At 23.1% G+C, this 12018-nt stretch overlaps 1 protein-coding gene across 50 annotated transcripts in view; it reads right to left on the bottom strand.

Moving 5' to 3' along the window:
• Positions 1 to 12018, bottom strand: part of LOC129614844 (cell adhesion molecule Dscam2) — a 168980-nt gene that overhangs the window by 138806 nt on the left and 18156 nt on the right. For all 50 annotated transcript variants that reach the window (XR_008697410.1, XM_055529772.1, XM_055529777.1 and 47 more), the window contains exon 2: positions 4967 to 5675. Coding sequence is in view for 49 of the 50 variants with exons in the window: in XM_055529772.1 (XP_055385747.1) it covers positions 4967 to 5027 (61 nt within the window). In the remaining variant the exon portion in view is untranslated. The remainder of the gene's footprint in view (positions 1 to 4966; positions 5676 to 12018) is intronic.

Raw genomic sequence — 12018 nt, 5'->3', positions numbered from 1 at the left:
ATAATTAAGTAATAATAATAATAACGATAAATTTATTTCATTCTCAAGATTTTTTTTTTTTGTTATTTAAAAATTTTAAAATCTTCTAAAACAACCAGATGAAATTTAATACTGCAGTTAATTTTGAGGAATTCATTCAGCCAATGATCTGTGAAGAATTACCTTATGTAAACAAGGTATTTTGTATATATATACATTCACATATTGATATATATACATACTCGTATATGTACATGGAGAACCTTTAATAAATTTGTAATTATTATTTATCATTTATGATTTTAACAAATTTTACAAAGAATGGCGGGCAAGTATAGTGCAAGTGAACGAATTAAGAGTCTTACTTAGTATAGCGATGATTTTTTTCTTCTGAATATGTAAGAACTGTAAGTATAACTATATGGTTTGTTAATATTATGTGCATACTTAAATTACATAATTATTTTTTTAAAATTTGTACGAAAATATTATTGTACATACTTAAACCTTTGAATATTTTTGTTCTGTGATGTCATACTAGATATAAATGCACAATTGATTGTAAAAATCATTTTTATCTCATATATTTTCATATGTACATGCAACATAAATAAATATATGTATGTATATATATCTGATTTTCTGATTTTCTATCTGCACAAATGTACATTATGATCTTGAACTTTATACAATTTATGTGTAGTTAAATAACCGGTTTATAAGCAATATTCCACTTAAACAAGTTTCTTTCTTAAACAAAAAAAAAATTTTCTTTTCTTTTACAAATTCCTCTACAATTCTGGACTCAGCACTATTCTATACATTCATTATAAATAGTATGTTAACACTTTTATCATCTATTTTTTAAAGCTGAAGTAAAATATTAATTACATGCAGAAATTTTGAAATTATTTGCATATTACTCAATTTCCGCTTTTAGCTCTAGGATAATTATTTGTAACATTGTCTATATAGTTGTTAGTCTTTCATAGGTATACATATATTTTTGTGTGTTACACCATTATTCCTGACTGGGGACCTTACATTAAATCCATAAAACTTGCATTTCCATAATTCATAATAATTAAATTATTAATTTAAAATATATAACAAATTTAATTTTTGCATCCTCATTCATTTCCTTACAAAATCAACAAAAAATTTTATTATTACAAAAATTGTATAAGATATGCGGCATTTTCTTTATAACTTATTTATATAGTAGAGTCTAGGAACTTAAAAATTAAAAATGTTTTTTTATAATATTTTTTTTTCATTTTGTAAAGAGATACAACAGTAATGTGACATTATTCTTTGAATCGGATTAAACACAATGATGCATTAATGATGTACATACATAATATGCATATATGTATGTACGTATATGCCAACATATACAAATTTATATGTATTGTACTTATGTATATATAGATATTAACTATATGATATGCAAAGCATTACGAATATGTATGTACTATAATTTCAATGTCACCAACATCAAGCAGTAGCTTGCTTATAATAAATTATAAATATGAAATTATATACACATTAACACATATAATATACTTATATACATATGAATAGTTGTGCGAACTACTTACTTAAATTCAGATCTGATTAAAATGATGATATGACAGAGACGACAAAAACGACTCCTCAAAAATGTCTTATAACAAAACAAAAAAATTAAAAGGGAATAATAATTTTTTTTTCTGGTTTCTCGTTTATTATAGTTTTGTTTAAAATCTTTATGAATATTAACTATGTATATTATATGTTACAGGATTTTTTTAAAGTACACACAATGACAACAAGAAAAAAAAAAACTTTTGATGGGAACAGCACATAAACGAACGTACGTAGTATAATGTGTTCATATGTACATTTCCCCATACATGGTGTATTTTATTATACTCGTACTAATATAGAACTATTATAGTATTAGTTTAGTAAATGGATAACACAAAAGGTTAAAAATATTATATGTATGAATACGAAAGATAAACTTTCAATAATTCCCACAATGAACAGAACAAATATCTTAAATTTTAATAGAATTCAATCATATTTACTAAATAATCCAGCAAATTTGTGAATTCACCATATTGTTAGATAAAAATCTGATATAAATTTTAATTAAAACTTGTTCAGTTTATTAAACCAAGTATATTCGAGAAAAAATGCAGACCGCAAACTATACAGATGTAAGTATGTACATACTTCAATATGTTAGCATTTTAAGTCGAAATCAAATAATTATAAAAGAGCAGAAAATATAATTTTTCAGATCATTCATAAAATTAAGGTTCATTAAATTTTAACAAAAACAATTTTCCACTTCTAATGGTACACGTTTTATAGATACCAAGAGACATTGATTCGTATACAAGAGGCAAGTAATATTGAAAGATAAAATGTCAAACTACAAACGAATATAAACGAGTAATGACAATAAATTCCGTCAAACTATAAAAAACTACATACGCAAATGGGTACTTCACTTAGTTGGTTTGCCTTTTTTAAAATTTTTCTCAGCCATTTAAAAAAAAAATCTTAAGTAGATTTGTGCAATAAATTAAGTTGAATTCTTTTCTACTTTGTACATTAAAACAATTCACTTCAATAATATGTCGTTATGTATGTGTGAAATGAATAAATATTTCTATATACAAAGTTTTATAATCTATATACATATAATATGTTAATATAAGAATATTTATTTATTTATACGAGAATCCAATGGCACAATGCACAATATGTGTACTTCTACTTAAATATTATGTAGTATACTTATAGTAATAAATTTTGTTAAAGTATAAAAATCAAGTGCACATAAAATGTTGTCGTTCTTTCTCCTTTTTAGTTTATTTAAAATTTCTTTTTTTATATTTATTTTGTTTGTAAATGATTGTCATTGTTACACTAATCTTTTATATACGATATAAGTATACGATATTTTAACACCACATATAATATGAGCATTTTAAAAAAGAATACACACCAATGTTTATAGAAAAAAATAAAAAAAAAACCGGAGGTGAGCAACATATGACCGAAATCTGATCTCTTCAATTGGTTTAATTGGTAGGCTCATTGTGCTAATACCCCGAATTTAAGTATATGTATGTATTAGATTTCAATTGAATTGAATGGTCGACTCTTTATATGCGCGCAAAAATGTAAAATTGTCCTGCCCAGTATTGGCTTGATTTATTTCAAAAGTTGATCAATCCGTAACATAGCCGAAATAAGTTCACATATAAAATTTTCTCAAAATTGGTTGAGCTGAACTTGAGATATTCACGTAAACACACAGACCGACATAAAGACAAACCAGTAAAACGACAGACCGAAATTTTACTTTTATTTATCCTTCCCTACCGTGGAGAATTTCGTTCCCATCAAAAATTACAATCAAACTATCACACAACCTCCCTTATTTTATGCAATGCGGTCGGTAAAAACACCTTAAGTAAGTTCGTATTAAAGTCAAATATTTTCTTATTTTGTTTTTTTTTTTTACTTTTTTGGTATGTTTTCCGACCCTATACTCGTATTATTATGTAGGTATAGTTTATTTAATGTTTTATTTTCTCATTATTATGTATGAACATTATTTAACATTAAACTATGATATGTACATATATACATACTTATGTACTCATAAAACACTTTTTAAATAATGCTTAAAAAGGGCTAAGAAAAAAAAAAACAAAAAAAGAATTTTATTTTTATTTAAATTTAAAATCATCTTATATAAGATTTCAACTCTTTGTAAGTGACAATTTTAATAAAAAGACAAAAGTGAAATTCGACATACATACATAACATACATTATGTTTATTGTTTAAATGGGCTCATTTTAAACAAAATGATAAATGACTTTAACACCAAAAAGGAGTGGGTAATTAACCTAAATATGTGTTTGTACTTATGTGTTATATACATATATATTATAATTAATATACGAATTAAATATTCGAGATAACGGATTTTCGAAAAATTTTCGAATTTACATAAATATTGTGTCAACAAACTCCTAAATGATATCATATGTTATTTTAAATGTTAAGTATTATATTAATATAGAGCATATTACTTGCGCATATAAGATAATTCTAACAAAAACAAAAAAAGTTCAACGAACCGTAATTAGAATGAGTAATAAACGAATGCACTTTATAAAAATTTAAAAAAAAATGTCGTATATACTCATTTTTCGGTTACCCGATGTTTAACATTTGTATAAAACGTCAAAAGCACTCAAAAATTGAAAATACATAAGTAGTTTTTAGTTCCAATAATTCACACTTAGAGTAGGAAAGTCGAATTCTTAGCAATTGCTTTTGCAGGATTCAATTTTGTTTTTGTTTTTTTTTAGATGTTCGAGGACCGTGTATATTCTGGTAAAAGATGTCGCAGATGTCGCAATGTCAATCAAATTTTCCGTAATATTTTTACGAAATTCTGTTGATCGAAATTTTACTGTATGATCATTGAAATTTCGAGTTTATTATTTATTAAAATCGCTTATGTAATAAATAAGATGTAAGCTGTTTACAATTTAATTTCTGACACTAGCTTTCTAACATGTTACTTTCTAATGCTTATTACCAGTTTTCAAGTATTCGTAATTCGTACGATCGTGTGGCCATTATCTACATTGTGCAAATTTCATTTTTTTATTGAATAATTTACAAAATTTTATTAAATAATTTTATTGACAGAAAATTATTTTGAAAAACAAAATTTACTTTGCTTTTAATAAATGTTCATTTTTCAATTGAATTACACGATTCCTTTAAGAATCATAGAATTGAAATCAAAGAAAAAATTTTTCAATGGTCATAAAAACTACTATCGTATATATAACGAAAATCCTGAAAATGATAAAAAGACAAATTTTTTTTTTTATTTTCAAACTAAAAAAAGGGCAAAACCCAGACAAATAAGATAAGAATAAAAAAATTTTCTAATTGAAACTTACCCAAACCAATCAATACCGTAAATCCAATAAACGTAATCCACTTTATTATAGTAAATCCCATAGTGTCTGCTGTATTTCGCCTTTTATTGTTGTTGTAATTTATTTAATCCAATGAGAATTTTATATTTGAGCTTAAATATAAAACTTATAATAATAATTATTATACTTAAAATTTTTTTTTTTTTTTTGGAAAACTTTTTTCAACAAATTTTCACTAAAGAATTTTTTTTTTTTTTGCACTTCAATGAAATATTCTGAATGACTTTTCTTTTTTTAAATTTTTCAAATATTTTTTTTTTCTCAGAAAACTTTTCTTTTTTAGATTTATTTTTAATTTTTAATTCACTCTTTTTCTATTTTTTACTTCTTTATTTCTTTATACTTAAATATTTATTTTTCAAATTCTTATTCTTTTATTCACTTCAATAAACACTTCCAATTTTTTTTTTTTCTTAAATTTTGTAAAGCGTATTGAATGGTGGCAGAGACAATAACGGTTAAAATCGTTAAATTGTTATACAAATATTTAAGCGAAAATATCGTCGCGAATTATAACCACCAAGAAAATTCGAAAATTCGCAATCTAAAGATAGATGGTGAGTAAGCGCGGTTAACGTTTTTTTGTTCAAAACAAAAAACGTTACGACGCGGTGCGGTTATTCGCACACCGATCACTTTTTTAAGAGTGAAACGATGCTGTTGATTCGATCTGTAATAGAAAAATAAAAAATAAATTTAAATAAAATTAAAATATTATTTCATAAATTTAAGATTTAACCCACGACACCAGCATAAAAAATCCAAAATTTTTGTTTTAAAAATTAATTTTATTCAAAAAACGAGAATATGTATAGATAAAATTGACACTGTCAACTATGTGTGATAATTTCTGTGATAATACCAAATAACTGTGATAATACCGAAGTTGTAAGGCAGCTACCCAAAACACTAAATAGGGTTCCGATATTTATTATTATAAATTATTTGTGAAAATTTGGTGAGCTTAAGAGTAGCTCAATTAGTTTTTATCCTATCGCCAGGGCGAACGAACGAACGGACAGACATGATTAAATCGACTTAGAAGTCGACGCTAATCAAAAACATATACTTAAGTCTATATCTAAGATTATTATTTCTTAGCGTTACAAACCGTAAGACGAATTTAGTACACCCTTCGGACATACGTTCGTACAGGTATAAAAAATGTAGGAATATGTGAAAAATTGTCAAATTTAATTTTATAATAAGTAATTATAATTCGAAATGCATATTTTCTGTATATTTGTATAACAGATGTTAACTATATTAATAAATTTTGGATTTTCTATTGTTGGTTGATTGGTTTATGTTAACCTTTGAGGGCGTATATTTAATATTGTTTTAATGAAATTTTTTTTTTCATCAAAAACATGTTGTGCTCATACGCCCTTAAGGTAAATTTTTTTTGTTTTTATTTAAAATATTAATAGGTCTATAATTGATCTGGTTGATTCATTTTTGTTTTTTAAAGATTTTCTATTATTTTTTTATTTTATTATGAATTTATTTCCATTTTTTAAATTATTTGTTGGATCAAATTTTCTTATATTTTACTTTTAAAATTAATTGAGTGGAAAATATTTTTAAATTTATGTTATTTTATTTAGTATTATAGCATATAATTGATATTTTTATTGTCATATGCCCATATTTAATTTTTATATATTTATATGCATTAAAATAAACCAAATTTGGAAAATTTATTATGATAAATTATAATTTTTAAAAATTTATTATTTATATATGCATGTATGAAACCTTAAAAGTACATTTAATAACATCAAAGAGCATAAATAAATCAAACGAAAAAAAAATATTTAAAAAATCAAATATTTCAAAATTGAACTAGTTTTCAATATTTATTTGAATATAATTAAAATTGTAATATATTTACGTGCTGTACGTGACTGAAAGTGATTTTCAAAATAATGTGGTTAATTCGGAATTTTTTGAAATTTTTTAATAGATGCCAATGTCACTACTATGTATTTCCTTTCAGCGAGCTTCAAACAACTACGGGCAAATGGTAAAAAAAAATTAATTTAATCTGATTAAGAACTATTTTTAGTACTTCTCTCTTGAACAAGTGAAAATATTGATCTTCAAAACAGTCTATTACATTAAAAAACCAACTTCTTCATTCTATCTACTTTCATTCATATAATAAAAAATATTTCATATTATTGCATATATTTAGGATGAGACAAAAAAAAATAGCCATTTTAAAAAGGTTATAATTTCATGAATTAAGAAAAATAATTTTTTTTTTTTTTGATTGCATGTCATTTATGCATTTCTAAAAATTTAAAAAAACTTACAGGTTCCGGCAATATAAGGTGTCGAAAATTCAAATTTCATGAATTTGACTTGGTGATAACTGAAGAGAGCATGGAGGTGGAAAAAAATTTTCTTCCAACGAAATATACTATTTATTATAGTATAGAGTGGCTGCTCATACATATTTCAGATCCTTACAATTTACAGTCTAGAAGAAAAATGATATCAAAAATTAAAAAAAAAAACAGGTTTCAGATAACGGTTAATTTCATTTTGTCATTTTCATTCTCAGTTATGCTACGTCGCTGTGAAAAAAACCCAGCTACTACATTTCTGTGTTTGCAGTGTTTAAAAAATATTTTTGAGTTTGTTACAATTAATAAACAAAAATTCGCATTTTTAGGAATTGGTGAGCGGGAGGACGGTGGGGGAATAAATAAAGGTTTTCTTTTATTGCAATTCGAATAACTATCGAAAAAGTCACATTAGTAATTTTTATTTTTAATTCAATTAAACTATATAAAACTACTCAAGTATAATAATAAATATAATTGCCCCCCTCGTTTTCACCAAAAAGACTTTCAATATTTTCGAAAATTAAAAATTCATAAAATAATGTAGAAATCATACATTAAAAGAACCAAAACAAAAATATTATTGTAATAAAAGAAAAAAATTGTTTAAAATCACCACCACCTTAAATACACAAAAGCAATTTACTATTATAAATTTTGAATGAAAACTTTCAAGTTTTTCAATTTAAAAACAAAATATTTTCAAATTATTTCAATTATAACAAAAAGAATACTTAAACATATTAATTATAGTTAAAAATTTCCATTATTTCAGTTAAACAAAACAAAAGTTTTCAAACAATTTATAAATATTTCCATTTTACATTCATGTCCATGTATGTATAACACAGAACACATGTAAGTGTACACTAATAATTGCTTATACGATCGTCCATTATAAAGTAATTAAATAAAATTGTGGTCTAATAATTTTTATACAAAAAAAAAAATAAGAATTTATTTTATACACAAATGTTACACTATCCAATTTTTTACACTCTAATACACCATTCATGTATGAATGTCGTATATTATAATTAATATACTGTATAGTGTGTAGTGTACTTCTGTATGTAAGTCGTCCATACTGATGCATGTACATTTATGTTTAGATTACTATATCATGTCATATATTTTATAATATCACTTTTATTTTTATTTTTTATAGTAGTAATTCTAATTGCATTAATATTTTTTTTTTTATAGATTTATTTATAACGTTCGTTTTGAGGAGACAAAAAAATAAAACAAAGAAAAAAAAAATTGTATATATATAAAAGAGAAATTAAAGTTTGAAATTTCAAAATCAAATAATCGAGACAAAAAGCCGGATATAAAACATTATAAAAAAAAAAAAACAAAAAAAAATTTTCTTTTCAAAAGAATCACTCAACTCTGATGAGAACCATCAGAACATATAGTGATGAAAGACGATGGTTTTACAGAAGGTAATGAAGCTCTAGTTAATTTTTTTAATTTGTAATAAATTTTCCTGTCTTTATACTTTTATTACTACTCGTATATATACATAAATATAGTATGTATAGAATAATATATACTACTCGTATGTATTATTCTATACATATTCGTATATATGTACAATAGAATAATGCAGTTGAATAAATGTATGTATATGATGTATATTCACATGTGTATGTATATGCGGGTAATGAATATAATATGTGGAAGTAAAAAATTAAGGATAAAATTTTATCTTAAAAAAAAATATTATTACACAAAATGAAGAAATTTTCAAACAATTTTCGTATTAAAATCAAATTAAAAATTACTTTCTACTTAAACTGTTATACTCCTTAAATTTATGAATTATTATGAAGAAAACAGATTATTTACGATAAAATAACTTAAACTTCGGAAATGGTTTTTATTTTGTCATAATGCCCGTCTAACATTTTCCAAAATTTATATTTCTTTATTTTAAATACATTTATATCAAATGTACGCCCATAAATCAACTCGGTCCTAAATTCACTATCAAATGTTTTTTGCTGTAAAAACTCAAAATGCTGTTTGCGTATGTAACTTTTGTCCGAATTTTCTCTCAAATTTGACAATCAAATGAGAACTAATATTAAGTAAATTAATATTTTTAGTGCAAGTTTTTGAATATATTTTATTAAATACCTATTTTTTTGCAAAATTTAATAACATTATAATATTTGCATATTATAATTGCATATAAATGCGGACCTAAAGTAATGAAAGCACAAATCCTTGTTTTTGAATCGGATAAACACCTCAATTTATCAAAGTTGAGTCACAGTTTGTTTCACAGTACAAAATAGTATTAAATAAATTTCTGAAAAAAATTCAACTTCCCATTTGAATAATCAAAATAAATGTGAGGTTAGAATACAAAAGAATCAAATTTATTTATAATTTCTGAAAAATTTTACATTTATATAAAATGGCACACTTGTTATCTTATTTAAGTACTAAAAATCTAATAAACTATAGCAATTGAGTAAAATTTGATTAAACTTCATGATTATATTAACTGTTATGTATGAAATATATACAAAAATATCTCAATAATTTTCATAGATTTCATATTATATACATATATACATACGTATACATGTACAAATACAATATTCAAAAATTATTATATTGAACTTGAATGAATATGTTTTTTTTTTTTGAGTATTTTTTAAAGATTTTCGTTTGTCATATTATATAGAATGAATGGTACTTATTCGAATTAAATTCGATACCTTAAACAATCTCGAAAAAAATCTACTTTTGTACATATATATAAATATCTTTATTGTATAAAGTAAATATGTATGTGTTTACGTACAACATATTGCAGTTATATAAATTAAACTTGTAGACTATATACATAATAAAATCTATACAATGTATACAAGTAGATACTCAATTATTATAAGTATAACTATTTATAATAATTCATATATAAGTTTTTACTTTGTATATGGAAGATATATTCATATATACACTGCATATATAATGCCTAGGGCAATCACATCAAAAATTCTCTTATTTTTTTCTGTATACAAATTTTATACAAGAGTATAATGTAAGTGCATATATAAGATACTATCACCACATTATATGTATATGTTTATATAATTGTTCAATTTATCCCGTGTATATTTTTTTTAATCTTCCTTCTGATGATTTGACTTTTATATATATATTGTATATTACATGACATAAAATATTTTCCTGCTTTTTTTTACATAAAAATTTATAAGTAGACTAGAGTAGAGAGCTACATATTATAAGAGTTCTTCCGTTTACAAATTTTTTTTTTTTTGTATATATACTTACATATATAGAAAGAATAAAAACAAAAGAATACAATAAGAAAATAAATTCTTTTCATAATCATATATGTATGTAGTTAAAATATGTATTTGCACAATTTCGAATTTATCGCATATTATTTCATATTTAATTCACTCACAATACTGTTATACACATGTAATTTTGTCTAAAAATGTGTTATAATATATATTGAAAAAAATTGCATATATATAGGCAATGTAAAATGGTGTCATTTATAATAAATAGCAATCATTTAACATATTATTTGCTATATACAATATATATGTATATATAGGTAAAAATTTAATAAAAATAAACTCATACATGTAATACACACATCTTCCAATACGTATAACACATAATACTCGTAATATAATTATTATACAAATTGTCTTTACACATAAATATAAATAACATATTTAGTATATATTTGTAAATTTTTCTTTTTAATTTAATTCACACAAAAAAATACCATCTCAACAAATTTTAATTTTTAAATTGAAATTCATCATCCTATATACATACACACAAACAAACATACACTTCCATACATAACATATTGTCGCAATCCTACGCAAATAAAAAGTATGTATGTATGTATACAAATTGTATTTAGTAAAGTTGCAAAAGTGATACAAAAAAAAAAAAAACTTTTCAACAAAAAAAAAAACAAGAAACATTTTTAACGAGGGTTCGGATATAAATGGCGTATCTACCGTTATAATATTAATTTTTTTTTTTTTTTAAATTCATTTAAATGATATGATGAACACATACATATTATTAATTTATAGTACAAAATATATGTGTATATGTATGTATGTACATAGTAGACCATGTCAATGAATTCCTATATATGTACATATGTATTCAAATATTTTTTAACATCATCGTACATACAATATTGTGTAGTTTTTTTATTTACCGTCTGCAAAAGAAACAATTGTATAGTATTTAAAATATACAAACCATATAAAATACATTTGTACATATCTACTTATTTAATTCTGTATAGAACTTTATATGTTACAATCAATATTATTTTAATACATAATACAAATGTCCATTCAAATATATATATATATATATATTTACAATATTTCAATATTATTTAGGGCCCGGAAGTTGTCACGCAATGTCTCCCCCAAATATATTAACATTAATTATGTATGCATGTATGTATATTTAAATTATATTATTAAGTGTATTGGGAAAAAAAACCAAAACTTCATATAAAATATTCACGTATGTATGTAGGTATATGTATGATATTTTTTATAAACATTAATAATTTTGATTTTGAGCGCTTCTATGATTTTTATAAAAACAGAAAAAAAAAAAATAATTTTT

This window comes from Condylostylus longicornis, unplaced genomic scaffold, assembly GCF_029603195.1.
Source record: "Condylostylus longicornis isolate FDR11 unplaced genomic scaffold, ASM2960319v2 ptg000124l, whole genome shotgun sequence".
Classification (NCBI taxonomy): Eukaryota; Metazoa; Arthropoda; class Insecta; order Diptera; family Dolichopodidae; genus Condylostylus; species Condylostylus longicornis.
Note: the sequence above shows the minus strand (reverse complement) of the source record. Positions and strands in the feature narration are given on the sequence as shown.